Source organism: Zootoca vivipara, chromosome 7 (assembly GCF_963506605.1).
Source record: "Zootoca vivipara chromosome 7, rZooViv1.1, whole genome shotgun sequence".
Classification (NCBI taxonomy): Eukaryota; Metazoa; Chordata; class Lepidosauria; order Squamata; family Lacertidae; genus Zootoca; species Zootoca vivipara.
Genome location: NC_083282.1, coordinates 26,056,727 through 26,080,449, shown reverse-complemented (window position 1 = coordinate 26,080,449; position 23,723 = coordinate 26,056,727). Strand labels below are relative to the sequence as shown.

General features: G+C 41.6%; 1 protein-coding gene across 2 annotated transcripts; it reads left to right on the top strand.

Moving 5' to 3' along the window:
* Positions 1-810: 810 nt before the first annotated feature.
* SH3GLB1 (SH3 domain containing GRB2 like, endophilin B1) lies at positions 811-22,146 on the top strand. 2 transcript variants are annotated; one of them, XM_035122502.2, is made up of 10 exons: positions 811-1,005; positions 5,032-5,173; positions 8,624-8,752; positions 9,187-9,320; positions 9,565-9,657; positions 10,764-10,850; positions 15,731-15,820; positions 16,675-16,775; positions 20,067-20,307; positions 21,673-22,146. In XM_035122502.2, exons 1-10 carry the CDS (start codon positions 934-936, stop codon positions 21,778-21,780), a joined length of 1,197 nt encoding a protein of 398 aa, XP_034978393.1. In that variant the 5' UTR covers positions 811-933; the 3' UTR covers positions 21,781-22,146. The 2 variants fall into 2 exon arrangements, with proteins under 2 accessions (XP_034978393.1, XP_034978391.1); XM_035122500.2 differs by lacking the exon at positions 10,764-10,850 and having other exon boundaries at positions 815-1,005.
* The last annotated feature ends 1,577 nt before the right edge of the window (positions 22,147-23,723 follow it).

The following is a 23,723-nucleotide window of genomic DNA, read 5'->3' as shown; positions in this document are numbered from 1 at the left end:
ACTAGGCAGTGAGTTATGGTTTAGTAGTGCATGTTAAACTGTTCTCTACCTCACTCTCACAGGGATGCTTAAAATCTAAATAAATTGGGATCACTGAAAGACCCTTAAGTCTTAGGTTTGTGAACTGGACACTGCCACCAGCTGTACAGGTCTTTAATATGTGTTAACTGTGGTGCCAAAAATGATTTTTAAAAATTATGAAGGAAAGGGGGTGTGGGGAGAATCCAGGGCTTGCCTGCAGTGTGGAAGAAAAAGGGGACCTTTTCTGTCTCCCTACTTCCAGCAACTCTCCGAGTAGTGGGGTGGGCAGAGGGAGGACTAGACACTGTGCAATATGAACATAATATTTTAGCTGCAGTTCGTTCATTTTCAGCTTTGTATTCTTGTTAGTAAAATAGCGCGCCTGGACATTCCGTTCTGGCGCCTATAACCTCTGTTTAATTTAATATCTCAGTTTCTAACACTGAGAGGAAAATAAGTTCCTTGTCGTTTCCCCTTCAGACTCAACTCACCCGAAACGTGGTATGAGAGGAGTCAAAAACCCGCAGCCTGACCGTTTCCTCCTCATGGCGCCACTCGGGCAGAATGGAAAGAGAGAAATGAACGCTCCCGTGTCAGCGACGAAAGAAGCCGTTTCCCCCGTTAGGGAGCAACAACCGCTCCTTCGACTCCCCCTTGCGAATCCTCCCTTTTAAGGGGAGGATTTGGGGGCGGCGCTTAACCCCGCCTCGCACCTCCTTTCCCCTCGATCCCGCCCACCCCGCGCTCCTCCCGCCCAATCAGATGCCGGATCCGCAGCAGTGCCCGGCCGGGCCCGGCAGCGCCCTTACGCCGCCGCTGCCGCCTTGGCCGGCAGCTTCTGAGGCGGGCGCGCCGTGACGGACAGACGGGACGGACCGTCGCCGGGGGCACCGTCACACCCCCCCCCCGAAGATGAACATAATGGACTTCAATGTAAAGAAGCTGGCGGCCGACGCCGGCACGTTCCTCAGCCGCGCTGTGCAGGTAACGGAGAGGCGAAGGGCGACTAGAGCTGGCCTGGCTTCGCCTCAGCAGGGAGGAGGACGAGAAGGCCGACGGCTCCTCCGACCTGGCCCTCCTCCTCCCCCCCCCCCCCGGGTGCCGTTGAAACCGTTGGTTGCGCGCGCCGCCCTTATTTGTTTATTCAAAGGCAGAGCTGGGGGGGGGGGCACGCACACACCCCTCCGCTAAATGGGGCCTGACCGGGCCTTGTCACGGATTGGCAGCCTGGTGGCGCCTCGGCCTCTCTCTCTCTATCTCTCCACACCCCCGCGCACGTCTAAGCCGCCGCCCATCCGTTGTCGCATCTCTGCAGGCTTGGAAGCCGAGTGTCGCCCTCCCTCCCTCCTTGGCCGGCCCTTGAGAGCCTCAGGCCGGCTGTCCTCTCGGCGCCCGCGGCAGTGGTGGTGGTGGGTGGGACGGGCCTGACCGCCCGCTACCGGCCTCAGGGGCTTACGCAAGACCTTCCCCTCTCCTGGGTGTCGGTCTCTCCCTCTCCCCCACCGCCGCCCACTCCCTTCCCCTGGCCGGCTGTGCTAAGCCAACGGGAAAACGGGGCCTGCTCGAAATCTTGGGCATGGCCAATGTTCCCTGTAGGCAAAGACTAGTAGCGGCCTAGTTTTTAGTGTTTGGCGTTTTATTACGTTTCTATATGTGTTGGAAGCCGCCCAAAGTGGCTGGGGAAACTCAGACAGGTAGATGGGCGGGGTGTTATTATTATTATTAATTGATGGGTGGGGACGGGGTGCTATTAATATTATTTTTATTTAATTAGGGAGGGGTGTTAATAATAAGTCCAAATAATGTTTTGGACTACAACTCCCATCTTCCCTAGCCATCAGAAACTGGTCAGGGATGATGGGAATTGTAGTGGAAAAGACCCAGCTGGAGACCCAAGTTTGGGGAAACCCTGCTCTAGGCCCTCTCATGTGCTATCTGTGGAGGCAGTCATATGGGGAGTGGAGGAGAATTGTGTCTTGTGGCTTTAATCTCTGCACCTTTACCCACATTTCTGAGGGTTGTGAGGTGGTGGGGAATTGGTGCTTTTAAAATAGGGTGTTGCTTCCAGCTTAGCCTTGAATACGCAATCATTTCTACAGAACCTCAGTGCGGTAGACCTCCCACTACGTATTAAGAATTCACAACTTAATTCCAGGGTAGTGTTTCATATCCGACAGGATTTAATTAGAAATTACATAGTAACTACTACTTCCAGAAAGTGGAAATACATTCTTTTCCCCTCTCCCTGTGCTGCAAAGAGTGCCATTTCGTTGATCTGTTAAGTATATTGAGTTGTCCTCTCTGCTGAGCTAGTCTTGCCAAAACCTTTCTGCACCTCCTGTCTTCTCTTGCCCTTGAAAGCTCCTATCAAACATGCAAGCTGACTGGAAGTGCCATGTTCTAAGAAAGCATATAGCTACCCGATGCTGAAGACAAGCTGCATGTGGAGGTGGTGCTGTTGTCCTTGTGGGCTTCAGAGGCACATTTCAATTGCTGGTGTTGGGCTAGCTAGATGAAGACAGGTGCTTGCTCAAGACCAACCACAGATTGATTGGAACACAAAGTGCTGGGTGTGTGTTGCAAACAATAAAACACTGCAAATGAACCTTCATTTTGCTTACCCACTAAACATTAATTTCCTTTGCATCAAAGATGTATCAGTTTTTTCTTTTGCCTCTTCCCAGCTCTCTTCACTCCTCTTTTTTCCAAATCAAAGAGTGAATAAAGGTATGAAGGTCAGCTACTGTCCACCAGTACCTGGTAACCAGCTATCCTGTGCCTACCACCTTTTCTCTACTACCGTAGGCTGCAGTGTAGTCAGGAGTGAACCTTGTGGACCTCCTTTGCATCCTTGTGCTAGCTCTGGTGTAGAGTCTCTTAAGCTAGAAATGTCCCATGCTGAATGGCCACCTACTTTTGAACCTTCAAAAGCATGTTGTGATAAGGCGGTAGATCTTGTGACTAAAAATAGGGCTGAGGTATAGATCATGCAAATGCTATTGTTCAAATCTTTGCTTTCTAGGGTTCTTCAAAAAGCTAACACTTTAATTAGGAATTATTAATTAAGCAGCAGTTGTTTCATAGATTAGTGATTTTGTGCTATTCCTCTTTTCCATGTGAAGTTTCTGCATCTGTCGCCTATCTTCACAAGTACTGAAGAGATGACAAGAGAAACTATCTTCTTATTTAGAGATCTTATGATGCCTGTCTTGTGATGTTTAATGTGATTAACGTTTCTGTGAAAATTTGTACTTAATGTTTTTTCCCTCAAATTGGTTTGACTTCAAATAAATATATTGGTCTGAGTTAATCTGTTTCACTCAGACCCATAAGTGGGTTAGAGAAATGGGTTGTCATAGCAATATTTTTAACCACTGTCATACACTTTCCTGTTAGCTTCCTTTCTCTTGAACATTACTCCATAATTTTTGGGAGGAGTCAGTTGCATAATAGCTCCTAAGAACATTGGTTATGCATTTTTGACAGTGGCTACACATGCTCAGTTTCTTTTGTCAGTGCTATTTATAATATTCCATCTTTTCTTCAAGGAGCTCAAGACAAAACTACCTTAGGGCTGTTGGGATGATAAATGGGAGAAAGTAGCCCTAAGGTAGTTTTGTCTTGAGAGAAAGTGAGTGGCCCAAAGTCACCTAGAGAACTTCATGACTGAGTGGTGATTTGAACCTAGGTTTTCCAAATCCTAGCTCAACGCTCCTGCTGCAATTGCACCATAGTGTCATGAAAATTCATCTGCCTCTAGATAAAAGCAATCAGGGTAGTTAACATCATCAATAACGAACAATATATGGTAACTCCTTCCAGCACCTTGGAGACCAACTAAGTTTTACATTGGTATGAGCTTTTGTGTGCACTGTTGTTGAACAGCATTAAATAGCCAACAGCTCTGTGAATTGTGCTGAGAATCATGGAAGCCTATGGAGTTCATAATTGGTGGTTCCAGTAACGTGAGTTAATGCTTAGTGTCTGTCTGTTGAGTTCCTGAAGTTTAAGAGCAAACTTCCCATACAGCACACTGCAGTACAGTATTTTCAGTCAAATCTTTAACACAAAACTTTACATAGAGGTCAAGTGTATAAATGTGGTCTTATTAAAAGAATACCGAATTAAAAGGGTTACAAATACAAATGCAGAAGTATCAATAGAATTTACACTTTGGTCACTTACTGGGGCAAGCAGCAACTGCCCCAGGCCACACCCCTTCTATGTCAACACTTCCTCCAGATTTCTGCACTTCCATATCCCAGGCAGAGGAAACCTAGAATAGTGCTATGATGCCTGCTTTTATCTACAAAGCTGCATTGTATCATCAACCATGGCATATTTGATACCATATTAAATAACTTCATATGTTATTTTGGAAGGAGTATATTGATGAAGGGCCACACAAAAGCCCTCCAACTTAGTTCTAAATCTGTTATTTAATAGCTAATACTAGAAGAGCTGTTGGTTAGCTGTGCTGCATACTGCATTGGTCCCAGCCTCAGTGGAAATACTGAATTATTACTTAGCATCAATAATGGACTGGATGAGGGTCATACAGAAACTTGATCCTGACAAGACAGATGTATCATTGTAAGGTAGCCCATCTCTCCAGAGAGGTAGCATTCAAGTTGTTGTGAATAGGATTGCTCTCCCTTTAAAGAACAAGTTTTACAGTTTGGTATTGCTCATAGACTTTTGGAAACAAAGCTGGATTAAACAGCATTGAACATCTTCCACCAGGTGAGATACCTGCACCAAGACCCCTCTTGCATAGAAGGAGCTTAGCCATAGTTATCCATGTTCTGGTTACTCCAAGATTATACTACAGTACTAGTTTGACATCAAGTAGTTAGTAGCTTCATTTTCATAGCAGTTTGAAGGAAGGAAAAAAAATCTCTTTCTTAGATAATATTTCTGTTATGACTTTTTTTGTATTGCTACTAACAAAAGTTGTATTTCTGGACTGTAACATTAAAAGTGATTTATTTGTTTGTTTAACCAATGTAGTTTACAGAAGAAAAACTTGGGCAGGCAGAGAAGACTGAATTGGATGCTCACTTAGAAAATCTTCTGTGCAAAGCAGAATGTACTAAGCAATGGACTGAAAAGGTTATGAAGCAGACAGAAGTGTTACTGCAACCCAATCCAAGTAAGAAAAACATGTTTTTATTTTGCTCTTTATGTTTGCCAGGTAACACTTTGTGCATGCTACATAGGACAGCCTTGTATTTAGCCAACAGGAATTCATCCTGGTTTGGTTTCTGCACTAGCTGTGGAAGAAGACAAAACCCTTCTACTATAGGTAGCAAAAACATGCAGTGGGCTGGAGTAATGTCTCTCAGCCAGTTTGCTTGACAGAAAACAGCTTTTCCAACTTGCTAAGATGTTACTACAAGCCTCTTAATTGTTGTTGTTTAGTCATTTAGTCGTGTCCGACTCTTCGTGACCCCATGGACCAGAGCACGCCAGGCACTCCTGTCTTCCACTGCCTCCCGCAGTTTGGTCAAACTCATGTTCGTAGCTTTGAGAACACTGTCCAACCATCTCATCCCTTCTCCTTGTGCCCTCAATCTTTCCCAACAGCAGGGTCTTTTCCAGGGAGTCTTCTCTTCTCATGAGGTGGTCTCTTAATAGACTAGTATTTATTATTATTATTATTATTATTATTATTATTATTGGTAAGTTGGTTACTTTTGGGGCCTATCTGCAAGACTGACATAGCACAATCTGCTAAGTGGAGCACAGCTAGAACTTTTCTGTTGTTGACTATGGAGAGGCTTGTATTTGTAAACCTTATCTTTTGTAGTGAACTATGAAGCCTGGCTTCATGGAAAGTCTATTGGTTCAGAGTCTTGCTGCTGCTTCAGTAACTGCAAAATGATCAGTAGCTTTATGACTTAAGAAAGTACCGTAAATGTTTTGTTTTCAAAGACAGCTCTGTAGGATGATCTGCCTCAGAACAAGTGGCTTTGTTCAGCTCTGACTTCCCATTTCAATCTGAAAACAAAATACAATTTATTGCGAACTGAAAAGTAAAATAATGATGATGATGGGGTACCTATTTGAACACCACTCCAGCTTTTATTTCCCCTGAGCTAGTGTTGGGACATATATGTGTGCAGAGGGATAAATTTGAACCCTGGTAAATCGGTAACTAGTTTAATGCAATAAAACCAGCTTCCAGTCTGGAGCTAATTCTCCACGTGTTCTTTACAAAGATTTGAACAATATATTGAATGAATGTTGCTGGTTTTACTTTAAATATAAATTCCAAAAATGTTTCCTAGTTTTTTAAGAAAAAAATGGGTATCGAGTTGAATATTATTATTTTTTTTAAAAAATAGAAACAATATTCCATTAAGATACAATACAATCTATTGTTGTTGTCATCCATCTGTTTCAAAAGACAATGGTGTGTGCCTCTGGGGTAAAGTCAAACCACTGGAGTATCACAGCACCCACTGTAGCTGCAGAGACCGGTAACTTGTCATACTATCTTATGCTGACTTCAGTATTCTCATTGGCATTTGTTTTGTTTTCAAGCTTTGCTTTTGAACTTTGGTCTTTTGAGGCTCATCCTGATGTGCTCAGTAAATGATTGCATGCTGGAAACTGGATGGAATGCTTAATAAACAACAACCTAGCATCTTGTATATTTATTACCCCAGCCTTAATAACAAAAAATGCCTACTTCCTTCTCTGTAGTTCATGTTTAAGGGTGAGAGATTACTTTCTAGGCCTACAGCTTTGAAAGAGTGGGTTAGAAACTTAGTTATATAAGGTTGATATGCAGTCATAGGCTAGTTGGCCTTATTGTATATTGAATCTTTTCCTTGAGTATGTGTGTGCGTTGAAGTTTCAGTCTTCTAATACTAGAAGACGGTTTATGGAAGAAGAGGTGTGAGAGGGTGTTCACTTGTTGCTCACTAAATTTTTGTTGGTATGTGGTATTATTATTATTTAAATTTATATAATAAATAGTATGGATGAAGTCTAGAAAAACTTGGGTTCAGATCCCATCATAGTCCTAAACTTTTTATGAGTATGTTATTAGTTTAGGCTCAGTTACATCTCTAAACAGGAGAAATAGTAACACCGCCATATGGTTAGTGATAGTATTTATATAGCATTTGCAACAATAGGTATTAGAGTCTGAGGGCATGTGTTTGTTAGTAGAGTAGATCCACATTAAGAAAATTCAGCAATCTTTCTTGCAGTTCACTACTGCTGGTCTGTGTTTTGTATTCCCTCAGGCTGTTGGGGAATATCTTTTCTGGAAATGTATAGGGGTGAGGTATTTTTTTAAAGCAGCTACTTTGTTAATTAACATAATTCTGAAATGCTGATAGGACAGAAAAGGATATTTGGTCTTCAGTGTATTTCGCTATCTCTCAGAACTATATAAAGCTGCTGATTTTCTGAAAAAGGAGCTTCACACTTCTCAGCTTAGTCAGACAGCTCATCTGTTTGGGGAAGGGAGGCTGTAATATGTCTCTTGAGTATTTGTATACTTAAATAGATTTCCTCATTTAAATCTTGAGTGATGATGAAATCTTTTAAAACTGATCTTTTTGCTGTATAGACTGGGATCCACAAACCTCCCTGGCATGAGTAGAGCATCTAGATCAAGGGAAGTAATAGTACCACTGTATTCTGCTCTGGTCAGACCTCACCTGGAGTACTGTGTCCAGGTCTGGACACCACAGTTCAAGAAGGATACTGACAAGCTGGAACGTGTCCAGAGGAGGACAACCAAAATGGTCAAAGGCCTGGAAACGATGCCTTATGAGGAATGGCTTAGGGAGCTGGGCATGTTTAGCCTGGAGAAAAGAAAGTTAAGGGGTGATATGATAGCCATGTTCAAATATATTAAAGGATGCCATATAGAGGAGGGAGAAAGGTTGTTTTCTGCTGCTCCAGAGAAGCGGACACTGAGCAATGGATTCAAACTACAGTACAAGAAAGAAGATTCCACCTAAACATTAGGAAGAACTTCCTGACAGTAAGAGCTGTTCGGCAGTGGAATTTGCTGCCAAGGAGTGTGGTGGAGTCTCCTCCTTTGGAGGTCTTTAAGCAGAGGCTTGACAGCCATCTGTCAGGAATGCTTTGATGGTGTTTCCTTGGCAGGGGGTTGGACTGGATGGCCCTTATGGTCTCTTCCAACTCTATGATTCTATGAAGGCTTCTATTTGTTGTGATATGAGTTCCCATATTCCATATCAGAGAGGAGGATTTTTTTTAAATGCTGCATGAAACCTTGTAACAGACAGAAGCAGAGACCAACACAGCTTCTGCTGTTTCAGTGCCCTATGCAGTTTATGCTGCCTCTGCCCCCTGTCTTCTGGTGTGCACACAGCATTTTGAAGAGTCAGTGGTGACCAAGAGTTGTGGCTGGGTAGTAAGTGAAGAAAAATATGTGCAAAAATGACTGGAGCAGTGTGAGTTTAGGTGCTGTTAACCATGATAAGGTTTTTTAAAAATCATTTTTCACATTTGCCAGTCATACATAAAAAGGGTGTTGGGTATTTTTCCTTCTTCAAAAATAACTGCTTTTTACATTGGCCAGTAACTTACAATTGGTTGTGTTATCTTTTGCTAGATGCTAGAATGGAAGAGTTTGTCTATGAAAAACTAGACCGTAAAGCTCCAAGTCGTATGAATAACCCAGAAATACTGGGCCAGCACATGATTGATGCTGGGAATGAGTTTGGTCCTGGAACAGCATATGGTAAGTAACAACTATTTCATATCACTTGAGCATCCCAGACTAAGAATTGTTGGTGTGGTAGCAACTTGCGCTGATTGCACTGAGTCAGTGTATACAGGATTGCAGTGGGATTTAATTAGGGATAAGTATGTGCAGGATGGCAGTCTTGAATTAATTAGGAACTAGGGGTGAGTGCTGCTTCTGTAAGGATGGTTTGTAACCTTATTCTGAAGCTGTACATGGACCAGGTATGAGAACTTGAAACTGACTTGAGCAAAATGCAATATCAAAAGTAAAACTTGGAGCATGCTATAAAACAATGCAAATACAAAAAACCCTTAGTGACATTGTAAAAAGTCACTATGTCAACATTTTGTGCTTTACGTTTCCGTAATTGTAGATGGGTGGCTATGTTAACTCATACTGGAACGACTTAATGCTCTTTTCTGTTGCAGGAAATGCTCTCATTAAATGTGGAGAAACACAAAGACGAATTGGGGCAGCAGACCGAGAACTAATTCAGACATCTGCAATAAACTTCCTCACACCTCTGCGAAATTTTATAGAAGGAGATTATAAAACAATTACTGTAAGTTGTGAATACGGTTCCTTAACTTTAAGGAAGTAGTTCGAAATGCATAAAGTATCAATTTGATTTTGTGTCATTAAGTGTTACTCTTGAAGGATTCCTACTACAAAATAGTGACCTAGAAGGCTTTAGCCATTATATAACAGAGAGAGAATAGGAAGTGCCAAGTGGCTTATGCTTCTCTATTTTCTCTAAAGTGAACGTTTTCCATGTACTCACATGCAATTTTCTTCAACCTTCACAGAGGGAACGCAAATTATTACAAAATAAAAGACTAGACTTGGATGCTGCCAAAACAAGACTGAAAAAGGCTAAATTAGCAGAAGCTCGAGCTGCAGTAAGTAAAATTTCTCCATAAATGTTCAGAATATTGTTAACTTGTTATGTGGTGATTCATGGTTCAACATGTGGCCCTTAAATCTTGAATTAACTAAGTGTCAATAAATTTAGATATCTAAACAGGGTTAAGCAGAAGTTCTCTCTCTCTCTCTGTGTGTGTGTGTGTCTGTCTCTGGATGTGAACAGACTGGGAGCAGATCTCTGTTCAGTCTGCAGTGAGATTTTGTAAAGGGAAGCCTTGCCATTCTACATCCCCAAACTTTCCCGCACCATACAGCTTGGAAGCAGATAAAATTGGATTGAAATCTAAATGGTCTCACAAAGGGTATTTCGATGCCTAGGAACTTAGATTGCTTTAGGAAAGATCTCATAAATACAGTTCCCAGGCACATCTTCAAGTAAGATTAGGGAAGGATACTAACTCTGTATTGACTGCAACTCCAAGGTGCTTATCAGTGGGGAAGACACCTGACTACAACAATGGTATACCAAACTTACATTTCAACTGATCACGGATATACATTAGCTTTGGAAAGGAAGTCTCAAAGTTGTGTGCCTTTGTTCATAATTTGTAGCTCATTGGCCACCTAAATGAAGAAAAATCCTGAGTTTGTAAAATTATCTACCTGGTCACCTTGAAACTCATTTTATTGACATAGGAAGCCAGATAAGGGACAGTAGGAAAGCAGTGATAAGTATTGAACCAAGAAAGTATTCTACAAGTTTTCATTGACTACTTTAGAAGGCTATGCTCCAGGCATTTAATATAGTATGTTAGGTTAGACCTCGTGTTTTCAATTTTTTCAGACATTAATGTGTTTGGTAATATAATGGAGGCCACATCTTCTATTCTTGTTCTCTGGCCTAATTGAGTTGGTGAGCAATAGTGAGTATATGAAGCATTTTAAGGCTTTTAAACTTATTTCAAATAGTACTTGGTTCCACATATGGAAATGATAATGGAAAAGAATACATTTATAATGGCTTTGCTGTTTATTGTTTGCTTTTTTGTGTCTTAAGTCTCTGACATTGCAGTAGCACTTAATGATCAACAATTTACCTTCTTTCACAAAATAACATAATTTTGTTTTTATGCACTTTAAGCAACTAAACCTGTCTCCACCTGAAGAAAATAACATTATGGTAAATGTCTCATACATGCTCAACTTGGTGCATGTAAAATGGCTACAGGTTTGTTGGCCTCTTGTCTTCATAACATTTCTTCAAGTGTTTCCTCTTGCTTTCTGTTGATATGTACTGCCCATTCAGATTCCTTGAATGACAGATTACACCAGATCAACATATTTACATCAAATTAACAGGTTTATATAATGTCTTATTGACTTTAACACTTCTTCTGTGGTACAGTCTTTGGGAATAAAAAAAATATGCCAAACTAAATGTTGACTAAAACAGTAGCAGACTAAATTATTTTAATAATTGGGTACGCTGTTCTTTCAGTGATATATAAGGCTTTAGCAAATTGTCCAGTTACCTGATGCTTTTTTCTAAACATAAGATCCAAAAGCTCAGCTTGTTGTGTGGGTTATCTAGTACAATTCTTTCTGGAGAGTATGCTTTTGTCTTAATATGTCTGAAGCATGTCAGTCTTAAAATCAGAGGGATCTTTGCATATTTGTCTAGAAACACTGAAACATTTCTAAGCCTAATGAAAACTCTTAAGTAAAATACTTTTGCATGGACTCAAGTTGTACTGGACTCTATTATAGCCTTAAACGATTTACAAGGGAATATGTTCCTTGTTTACTATTTGAATATCAACTTCCTTCCTCAGTCCCGCTGTTCATTAACTGCAACTTTTCCTGTAATATCTGAAAAAAGAGAAGTTGCTCATTGTACTGAAATTTCGTCAACGAACAGATACTCCAGCATAAATGAAATATGGAGTAAGAACTTCTGAGTCGCATTTGAAACTTTCCTCCAATTCAGCCTTAAGGAACACTGCAAACTGTAATTTAAGGATGCTGGAAATTGCAGCTCTGAGCAGTAAGCTACAGTTCCCAGGATTCTTTGGGGTTAACAGTGTTTTAAATGCATCATGAGTACTCAGCCGAAGGCTGTCTACTGTGGACTATATTAGTGGAAGAATGGGGTAGAAGTGTTCTATAACCATTCAAATGACCTAAAGGTCTAAATTATTGACCTGATCTGATAAAGACAGGCTTGGATAGCAAGAGAAATCACTGGTTCCTCTATCATTGTATTAGCCGTTGTTGTGATAGACTTTGCTTGTGTAGGGCACCTTTTCATAAAGATCATCCATGCATTCGTTCATAATACAGGCAAATTTTACCTTAGACTGTGGTCTTGGTTTGCGTTGAAAGTAATATGTTTTAGCTGGTTTCTTTTAATACTATATTCTACTTACCGGTATTTCACACAATGGGTTGGATCTTGAGATCTTGTGGGCAGAGTTCTGCTCACAGAATGAGGTGGGGAGAGGTGGTGTTCTTAGCCTAGACCTACCCTACCCATGTGCTCTAGAGCAGGGGTTCCCAAACTTTTTCAGCAGGGGGCTGGTCCACTGTCCCTCAGACCTTGGGGGGGGGGGGCGGACTATATTTTGGGGGGGAAATTGAACGAATTCCTATGCCCCACAAATAACCCAGAGATGCATTTTAAATAAAAGGACACATTCTACTCATGTAATAACATGCTGATTCCTGGACCGTCCGTGGGCCGGATTTAGAAGGTGATTGGGCCGCATCCGGCCCCTGGGCCTTAGTTTGGGGACCCTGCTCTAGAGGACCAATAGGAGGAGGAGCTGCAGGAAAAAGGGAGAATCAGGGTTGGGTGAGTTCCTTTCCATGAACAGGAACCTCCTTTCTGCAGGCAGAACGACCCATTCTGTTCATAGAAGGGGTACTCTGCATCTTAGATACTTAAGGAAACTGTTGTAAGAAACTTTGTATCTAGCAGGCAGCTGCTTTCAGCTGAGGACAATTTGGAGGGTAGAATATGCTTCATACCCCATTCCGGTTATAGCCAGCTTCTTCTGAGAATAAAGATGTTACAAAAGGTCTTCAGCTCACCAGCCAGTTTCCTCTGCGGCTAAAGTCTTCTCAAATGCATTGTTCTTGTTAAATATAATAAAATTAGATAATAAATTTGGATAATAGGTATGCACACTTAAAATATTACATTGGTGATACCCTGTGTGAACCATAATAAAATTCACTAGTTAGTACCTTAACTAGTATACAAGCAAAGGTGTAGCTCTGTTTGTTATCAAGCACATTACAAACACTGTGGGTAAAGTGAATAAGGAAATCAAAACAGGAAAGATGGGAAAGAACAATGAGTGCAAGTTCACCAGACAAATTCTTCATACTGTTGTTTCTCCACTTCTTTATGCATACAAGATTTGGGCAGAGGAGGTAACAAAAGTAAGTAATCTAACTGAAGCTGTTGGTTATGAAATTACATAATGTTGAGATCTGATTCAGCATGGATCTCGTCCCTGATATCAAAGGGTTGGTATTGATACTGTGCATTGTAGTACACAGTTTGAAGTGGCAGTGGCAAAATGATCCACATAACATGTGGGAAATAAATCTACCAGAAAAGAGGGGTGGGTGTTTATGAAGATGTTATAATGTTTTTTCTTTTTCTGAATTTAATAACACATGGTAATTCTCTGATCCTCGGTCCAGGCAACTACCCATCTGACATGCGTGAAACTAGTAGCTCAACACAATTTCTCCTCAGAGCAATCAATGTTCCCATTCTGTTTATAGAAACATATGAAACTGTAAAATATTAAACATCCCACCATGTATGCAACCAAATCCTATGAATCTTCTTCATAACTTGTTTTCTTACTTAACTTGCATTTGTCCTATTTTTAGTTGTTGTTTAGCTTTGTAGAAATATTGAAAGGTGCATTTTAGGGCCAAGTCTCAAATGTTGCTGCTTAAGACTACTTAATGTTTACATGAATACTTATTATTGAACTCAATAGCTGCATTACTACTCAGCATTTACTATTTGTTTTCCCATTCTCTAAAGAACTTTGAAACTATAATTACTCAGAATATTACCTAGTTTAATATTCTGCAGTCAGAATAAACAACATACATGGAAAAAACAATCAGCCTTCATTTCAGCTATTAACATACAATTAAAATTATCTATGAGCCTTTTCTTATCATGCATTGCTATATTTCCCTGTATAGTGAAATGAAAATGCAGCTATTACAGTCAAGTTAAAAGTAGGCTTAGTAAAAAAGTACTGTATTTTTCTGTCTATTGGATGCTCCCATGTATAGGACACCTCCTATTTCGGGGGACTCCAAATTAAGAAAATGGGGGGAAATTGCCCTGACTTGTAGAATTTAGGGGGGGGTTGCCCAGAGGGGCTAACAGTCACGCAATCGCTGAGCGGGGGGGGGGGGGCAGAGTTGAGCTTTATGGGGGGGGGATTAAGCTTTTCCTCCCAATTACTTTTAGCACTTTTCATCTTTCCCGTGGGGCCTCCATATTCTGCTTTCCTACTCCCACTCTGCCCGCCATACAGCTCGGAGGGAGGCTGTAGGCAGTCCCTGTGCAGCGTCTTCATGCGGCTCCATTTGTGGGTGGGTGGCGCAACGTTGTACAGGAGGGGTGCGGCAATTGAAGTAATACCCCCCTGCGCCTTTCACATCAGCAAAACATTGCCCCTTGCACTCCTCCTGTGCAACATTGCACCGCCCGCATACAAATGGAGACGCACGAAGACTCCGCGCAGAAAAAACAGATCACATGCAGCCTCCCCACAGCTGTAGGGTGGACAGAGTGGGAAGAGGCAAGCAGACTAAGAATGCCCCGCGAGAAAGCTGCTGCTGCTCGAGTTGGCTGTGGCGATCGAATATATCTCTCCCCACTGCGCCTTTTTTGCAGGGCATTCTTAGTCTGCTTGCCTCCTCCCACTCTGCCCACCTTACAGCTGGGGGGGGGGCTGCGTACAGTCTGTTTTTTCTGCACAGCGTCTTCGCGCGGCTCCATTTGTGCGCTGGTGGCGCAACGTTACATGGGGAATGCAAGGCGCAATGTTTCACTGATGTGAAAGGTGCAGAGGGGGGATATTACTTCAATCGCCGCACTCCTCTTGTGTAACATTGTGCCGCCCACGCACAAATGGAGCCATGCACAGCCAAAATGGACTGCCTACAACCTCCCAGCTGTAGGGCAGGCAGAGTTGGAGAAGGCAAGCAGAATATGGAGGCCCCACAGCTCACCACTGCCAGGAGCTGTGACTGCTAGACCAAGTACCGTGTTTATTTATATATTTAATTGCTATATTCCATGGATAAGACGACCCACATTTTTAAACCTAAAAAATTGGGTTAAAAAACCTCATCTTATAGACAGAAAAATATGGTACTCTGCAAAAAATGGAAAACCATCACAAATAATGCAAGGAAATCTAGATGCCTGTCAGAATATGCCATACTGGTAGGATAATGAACAATGGATGTTAGATATTGTGGATTTATTCCATACAAATACTGCAGGACAAGATTGAACAGTATTTCTCCTGCTTAATGGAGACTCCTGGATAATCTTTGAAGCTGGAACAGTTGGCTAGCCCTTCATGTTAGTAAGCAGTGTTTTGCCTTGAGCAGAGATGGCGAGCTCTGGCAGATGCATTGTGCTAATTCTTGTCAGCATGATAGGTGGTTTGCTTGAGGGTTTTTAAAACCACTTTCTCAGTGTCAACTTACAAGCTTCCTAACAGGTTTTGACATCAAGTGAGAAATGCAGTGCTGTATGTGTTTTGAAGAAGGCTGTTCAATACTGTGAAATAGTAGAATATACTGACTATTCCCTACCACTTACTGAAATGTACTGTAAATTGAATGATGGGACTAGGTGTGACAATGGATTACTTATAGGCAAAGCACTGTGGTACAATCCACATTAATTCCAAGCAAATCTCGTAGAAATAAAGAAACTGAAGTGCACAGTTAAAGCTCTTACATTAAATTTTAGTGGCATTTGCTCTTATTTTCTCCACCCTAGCAGCATAATTAATTTTATGTATCAAATTCTAAGTGAAATATATCTTACAGTCTGAACAGGAAGTCAGAATAGCCCAGAGTGAGTTTGACCGTCAAGCAGAAATTACTAGACTTCTGTTGGAAGGCATCAGCAGTACTCATGTAAGTACTAAGTAGAAGAAAATACTGTAAATGCATCTCATAATAGTTTGTAGAAGACTACGTAATCTTACACAACTAAAAATAAGTTGGTGTGATACGTGTGTAATAACTATTGAGGATGAGAAAATCAAGTGATTGTACAAGCACTATGACAATATTTCAATTACCTCTATCCAAAGAGCATTGGAGACTCATAGGGTTATTTTAGTTATGGAGGTTGAAGTAAAGGCTTCCTTCTCTCTCTCCTGCCTGAAGACATCTGGCAAAATAGACAATAACCAATGAAAAATAATGCCCTGAAGTTAGAATCATAGAGAATCCCTATGTCCAGTCTCAATGCAAGGTTGCATCTATGACAAACGGCTGTCCAAGTTCTGTCTAAATATCGCTGACAAAGGAGACACCACCATTTTATGTTCTATCATTGAACACTACTATTAATGTTCAGCCAAAACCTGCTTCCCTGCTATTTTCACCATTGGTTATAGTTCTGCTGTCTAGAGTATCAGACAACAAGTTTGCAGGATGGCCCATCAGATATTTATCATATCAGTTTTTAAGGCCAGTCTGTTCCGTTTTTATATTTAAAAAGGTTCAGAGATAGGGTAGTTCAAGTTCAGCATTTCAGTCTTTGGCTATCCTCCTAAGCACTTTATTTGAGATAGTTACTGAAGTTGGACATTTTTGTTGGGGCATATTGGAAGCAACCTTTAATATAAACACAGTTATCTGGAATCACAATGAATTCGTGTCAAACTTGCAATCTGGCTGGAACTCTCTAATTGTTGCAAGCTAGTTAATGTAACACAGTATACACAGTTCTGTACTGATATTTGAACTCTGCTGCATTTCAGGCACATCACCTTCGCTGTTTGAATGATTTTGTAGAAGCTCAGATGACATATTATGCACAGTGTTACCAGTATATGTTGGACCTTCAGAAACAGCTTGGAAGGTAAGGGAATTATAGTCTTCATAGCTACTTTCCTAAATTGCATGTACAGTGCTGCTAGAAGTACCTCTGATTAAAGGATAACTTGGAGGACAGCTGAGTTGATGCTGCTTCACTTCATTGTTCTGACAGGCCAATTTAACTCCAGAAGTTGCTACAGTGATCAGATAAGGAAGAGAAATTAGTGGAAGTAACAGTCTTCTTTAATAACCCTCCTTCGGTGACTTTTTAGACATCTGAGGAAATGGTCTGACATATCACAGTAACAGGTCAGCAGGTGTACCATATGGATGGCAGGAGAGAGAGATGTGAATAAGTGCTGTGGGCTTGAATTGCTCACAGGCTTGCACTGAAGTACAGCTAGGCTTCTCCTGGTGTTTTTGGATGTACGTCAAGGTATCTGCAGCAAGCCCAGCAAAAGAAGTAAAATGCTTTACAGCAAATAAAAAATGCTGCCTACTTTCTAGGCAGAGGGAGTTCAGAACATTTCTTGCAATTCACAACAACTGTCCTGCTGGATAATTACTTCCATGTTAGCAAACAGTTGTCACATTCACTAAAAGCCAGTCACTAATGGGCAGCTGCATCTTAGCCTACTCAAAAAAGGCCTTGACCTGGTTCGAAAATATTTCTGGGAGTTTGCCAGAGAAAACAGCAGCTTACAAAGTGCACAAAGCCTACTATATAGATAGAGAGGGGTATGTGTGAAAAAATAAAGATAAAATCTTACTGCAGAAAGTCATAGGTTTAAAGCAGTAGATGAATATGTAAACTGTAAACTTGTAGTCACTTTCATTTTCATAATAACTGCATGAAGTCATTCAGTGTTTAGATATATCAGTTTGCCTGATAAAAAGTATCTTAATCCTCTTTTCCCTTAGTAGCCTAAAGCTTGGTCTTCTTTTGGAATGTGTTTCTCTGTAGCTAATGATTTCTTTGCCAGAAAAGCCTTTTAGAATTAACTGTAGTTATTCCAGCAAAAAAGGGAACAGTCTTATGCAGTTTGAATGTGTTGTCGTAAGGAATATGGTAATTAAGAAAATATTTTTAGTGCTTAGCTGTGTTGGATGTTCATGTGCTTGTGTATCGTGATAAGCCTTTATGGCTTATATGAGTTCTCTTTTGTTAGGGCATAGACAGTTCCAATTTTTCAAAGCTAACTTTATAGACTTTTTATAATTCAAAAGAATCAGTTGTGGGCATGTTGCATGTGTGCCTTCAAATCCTTACTGCCATGTAGAAAAAATGAGTTGAAGAAGGTTGGTGACAAGGCAAGATTCAGAGGGGCTTTACTTTGTACCCAATCATATCATTGTAAATAGAAAAGATGTATATTATTGATTCCTCTGGTTTGGTATAATTTCACATCATGTCTAGCCTGCTGAAGTACTTGATTTAACTGCTTGTGGTCCTGGGACTGTGAAAGCATTTCTGCATAGAAATTCCCTCCCTTGCACATTTCAATCCTATATAATAATATGCAAGTGTCTCTGCGTCCAGTCCCTGTATCCCTGTGTCCGCGCTACTGCGCATGTGCCCCACGGACACAAGGATTGGACGCAGAGAGTGGACGCACACGCTCCCCCCCAACCCCTCTGCCTACCGTTTCCCTACCAGGGCAGTAGCGGCGCCCTGAGGTGAAGGTGGAAGATGGGTCCGTGTGGCGGCAGCCTCCAGCAGCAGCGCCGCCCCCGCCTGCCTTAGAGACCCGCGAGCAAGCGAGGGAGGAGGAGCAGGCGGCGGCTGAGGAGGCGCCAGCCCGGACAAGCCCCATGTGGAGGAGTCGGCGTGGAGGGGGCATCTGCAGCTGCTGAGAGAGGCTGAGAGAGAGAGAGAGAGAGAAAGACTCTCCTTTGGGTCGGGGTGGGTAGTCCGTCAACCGTTGCGCACAGGCACGCACGCTCTCCCCACCCCGGCCGCTCCGCTTTGACCTTTCGGTCGCCTGTCCACTGCGGGGCGGCCGAGGCTCCAGGCCAGGCCGGGCCCACGATAGGCACGCAAACCGCCAGCACCGAGCCGATCTTCACGGCCGCCCCGGCCAACACTTTTCATTCCAAGAGCCGCAGCGGCTGCGAGCCAGAGACGCAGATCTCCGTCACTTTGGACGCGGCGGCGGCCCCTCCTGAGGACAAGGTGGCCGCTCCCGGTTCCTCCATGGCCTCGACCGCTGGGGCTCCCTCCCAGGCCGGGCCCAACTCGGCTAGGGACAGGTCGCTATGGCGACAGGGGCACCGCTGCCGGTTAAATGAGAATCGAACGCGAAACGTTGTGCTTCCTGGGCCCAATCCGGCTCCCGCAGCCGCTGCGGCCCCGGAGCCTGATATCGCCATCTTGGTCCACCGCCTCCTCCTCCTGACAACCCTCCCTGGCCCGTGAGAGGAGCGGCGGGGCTGCGGCCTTCCGTCCCTCTGCGCTCGGCCGAGCGCAGAGAGGGAGGGAAGGCCGCGACCCCGCCGCTCCTCTCACATACGTTCTAGCGCCCGTTTACTTAACGGGCTGAATGACACTAGTACTCTATAATCTTCCAACTCCCTGTTGACTGTTCCACTAGTGTGGAATATTTCTCTTCCACAACCTGTAAAAATTATTGTTTCAATACAATTTGTTTTACAGCTGGAATAAAATGGGTCATATGTTTCTTGTTGGTTTTTCCCTATCTTGTCGGACATTACCTTTGCCTAACTTTTTGCTCTGCTGAGCTCTACAAAGCCCCTGTTGGTTTTTGTGCCCCAGGACTCCTTAATAATACTGTGTAGATACCTACACAGTATCTGTTTCTCTAAAGTGCAAATAGATCCAGGAATGCCCCTTGAATGCTGTTTCTTGTAACACAATGGAGCCCTATTAGGATTTTCCACAATGTATTCTTCATTGTTAAAGTTGATAGGGCAGGTTCTTGAGAAAGATTTCTGGAAAGGTTCTGAGCAGGTCCAGTAACTTGTAATAAGGGTAGGATACAGCGGCACCCTTTCTTTCTGAATAGAGAAACAAATTAGGGATGACTACGTCTAAAGAAGCATATAAGTGTATATCTCTCTTGCAATGTCCTTTCCCCCCACCCCCAGGCATTATTTATAGGCTTCCTTTGTGAGTTCTGGATCATGTTTGCAACTGTGCTTTGCACACCTTGTCATAAGAGGTTTCTGTTGGAAGATAAGGAGAAGCCAGAGGTGGCATTTAACTAAAATGAAAGTATATGAATTGCTAATAGTAAGTGATAGATCTGGGTCATGAAATGCTCATGGTAACATTAGTATGTACCTATCAGTGCTATATTAATTTTGTGTTTCACAGCTTTCCATCTACGTTCCTTGCCAACAATCACCAGTCTTCGTCAAGCTGTGCTCCAAGTAGTTCCATTACTAGTACAGGTGCCTCCTCTGCCTCTGTTACAGCCTCATTGTCCTCAATAAGCAATGCAGCAGTTACTTGCAGCTTGGGTGAAGCGAAGTCCGCAAGCGGCAACAGAAAAGCCAGAGTTCTTTATGATTATGATGCTGCGAATAGCAGTGAATTATCACTTCTTGCAGATGAGGTACACTTTTTCTATTCTTGTTTATAAATAGAAGTAAACAAATTTAATGTTCTGCTCGCTAAGAGTAAAAGTCAATTCTCTGGTGTTACATCATCCAAGGCAATAAACATACATAAGTATCCATTTGACCCTTGCAACGTACCAGGAATTAGTAATGAGTGGCTTCTTAGGGAAGGTTTCTGATGTTACCAAGCAATAGACCAGGCATAGGCAAACTCGGCCCTCCAGATGTTTTGGGACTACAACTCCCATGGTCCCTAGCTAACAGGACCAGTGGTCAGGGATGGTGGGAATTGTAGTCTCAAAACATCTGGAGGGCTGAGTTTGCCTATGCCTGCAATAGACTGTCTGTAATGTATACCGTATGACTATAGGATTACTTCGATGTTCCAATCCCTGATTATCTTGCATGTAACTGCATCAGCAATAGATTAACATGTTAAATACTCATTTTTTGTGTAAAGCTAACGAGGCAGATATTTTATGCGTGCACTTCTTTTGGAGATACTGCTGGGATTGCAAAATCTTTCAGCCTCCTGACCTGCCTCTACTATATATTTTGGAAAGTTGTTTCACTATATAATTAGATACAGATGGCAGACTGAAACTTCCAAAACTACCATACACTGATTTTTTTTTGGGGGGGGGGTGCCTCTTAGCTTTCTTGAATATATTTTTGACATAAAATGTTCTTTCTACTTGTCAGTATAGAAGGCTCCAGGACACAGAGTACACAGTACTTCACCCATTATTTTATTTTACTTAATATTTTTATACAACCCAATAACAAAAGTTCTCAGGGAATTCATCAGGAAACAAATGAAAGCATGACATGCAAAAATGCAACCTAAAACTAGCAGCAGCGGGAATAACATTAGTACAACGGATCCATCCCATAATACTTGTGTCCTGCATTTGTAAGAAACAGTGTGGCAGCATCTAAACTTTGGAACTCTCTGCCCATTGACAGCTGACAGGTGCCTTCACTGCATTCTTTTCAGTGCCTGGGTATGTCATTCACATACCCAGATATATGGATGTTGACATGTGTTTTAATTTGTTTCAATTTATTGCTGGTTTTTTCATGTTTAGATAATGGTTTTTAACCATTTTTATTGATTATTTTTGTTTTATTCTCTTTGTAAACCGCTTGGAGGTTTTTATCAAGCAGAGTATCAATTTTATTGAATAAATAAAAGTACTAACACATATTTAGAGTGAACCCTAGGCGGCAGCCCAGGTTTCTAGGCTAGTGCCTACTCGCAAAGTAGGAGAATTCACAAAATTTTCAGAAACAGATTATCTAATTTATTTATTCATGACACAAGCATAAGAAATAAACATTGCTTTTTGTTTTTGTTTTAGGTAATAACAGTGTACAGTATGCCTGGCATGGATTCAGACTGGTTGATGGGTGAACGAGGAAACCAGAAGGGCAAAGTGCCTATTACTTACTTAGAACTGTTAAACTGAATAACTGGCTTGTATAAAGACTGCCAGTTATGGTGAGACCATATTTATATGCAATTAACTTTATATAAAACCAGTTTAAGTGTCTTCCATGTTAACATCTTAAAGGATGTGAATACCAGCCATTAGAAATGGGCTTTTCTGCCAATATTCTTGCATGGTAGATACTCTTTTCAGATCTAAGTTGTTTAAAAGCTTTTATTTTATGTGCCAAGACTGTTTCTACAGAATTTTGTTTCTACTGGAATTTTCACTAATAACAAACTTCTGCTTTTGAGTAATCTAAACTGAAAATGGGAGGTATTGTTTTCTACAGAACTTTTCATAATGGCAAGCTTCTTCACCAACAATAAAATTGTTAAACAGTAACTTCTTTTGCTAAACAAGTATTTGATGTTTAATGTCTTAAAGGGCTATGATTATAGTTATGCATCTGAAGATTACACTTTTACTGAAAACATTAAATAGAATTCTGAAAGGAAATGTACAGCATAAAAAGAGCCCTACTAGAGGGATCAGATTAAGGCCTGTTGAGTTGAGTTTTCTGTACTCACATTAGCCAACCAGATGTCTATGGGCAGCACAAAAGCTGTTTGTGATTAACCAGCAACTGGAATTCAGAGACAATTTGCCTCCCAGTTTTGGAGGTAGCACAAAACTTAGCTCCATTTTAAAATATACTTTAAAAATCGAGAATTCCAAATTTGTCCAGGTGGCATTATTCCAAATAATATCTAATAAAACTATGGTGATCCCCATCAGAACACAAATGGTGTAAATACCACAACTCATCATTTATTTATCATTTATTTATTTTAAAAAACTTTTGATTTGGAAATAGTTATTGATTTTATTTATTCGCAAAATGTATTGTGTTCAGTCGTGTTAAAGAGCAACAGCATACAACAGTCATGAGTAGTTTGGAGAGGGATAGTGAATATTAAGTTTTATTAAATACTGTGATTTGGAAACATTTGAAGGACATCGGCTAATACAGTTGGTAATCAAAACATGTGATGTCATCAGCTGTATCCAGTGTTGGTCCTACTCAGAGTAGGCCCATGGAAATTGATGGACATAACTGACTTAGGTTCATTAATTTCAATGGGTCTACTTTGAGAAGAGTTGAATGGAAACCTCGTATGATTAGAGGTGAGAGTTCCGTGTTATCTGGGACTGCAAGATAAACGCTTCTTAGCTAAGCCTTCTGAAAAGCAATCCACTGACTGATGAGTGTGAGAGATAGTCTTGAGCTTAGTATATAGGGAGGGAAACTAATTGCTTGGCTTATTGACTGATGAATTACTTCCATGTGTGAATTTGCCATTGGTGATGGAAGGAACTAAATACTGATCCCAGAATGGAGAGACCTGCCTATATATTGCAGTAATTGGGGCAGAGGGAGAGGAGCAGTGGGAGAGGAGCAGCCGTTGCACATTTCAGCTGTAGTTCAAAGCGTAAATTTTTTTCCCTAAAAAAAGGTAAGAACCTGAGAAAAGATTGTGAATATTCAAGTAAGTTCAGTACATTGAGGGAAATCAGAAATTGAATTTTCACATGCTGCTATACACTACTGAGCATTTCCACAGGAGGCATGCAGGAGTCAGAAAATGAAGAACAGTGGTCAGAAAGCTGGCTGAGTTATCCTTTCAGTAGTTCAAAGAGAATATTCTGTAGTCTGCATTTCTCCATGACTAGCAGAAGCAGAATAAACTAAAACATGAAACTGTGCCTGACCTGCAACCTGTATAGATTATTCAGAATCCAACTCTTCTTAATGCAGAATTTTGATAATATTTTTAATACCTAGTACAGCTCTGTACATACCGTATATGCTGGCGTATAAGGCGACTGGGCGTATAAGACGACCCCTTACTTTTCAAGTTAAAATATAGAATTTGGGATGTACTCCAGCCCTTTTTTGGCGGGGAGGGGAGGCTGTCTTC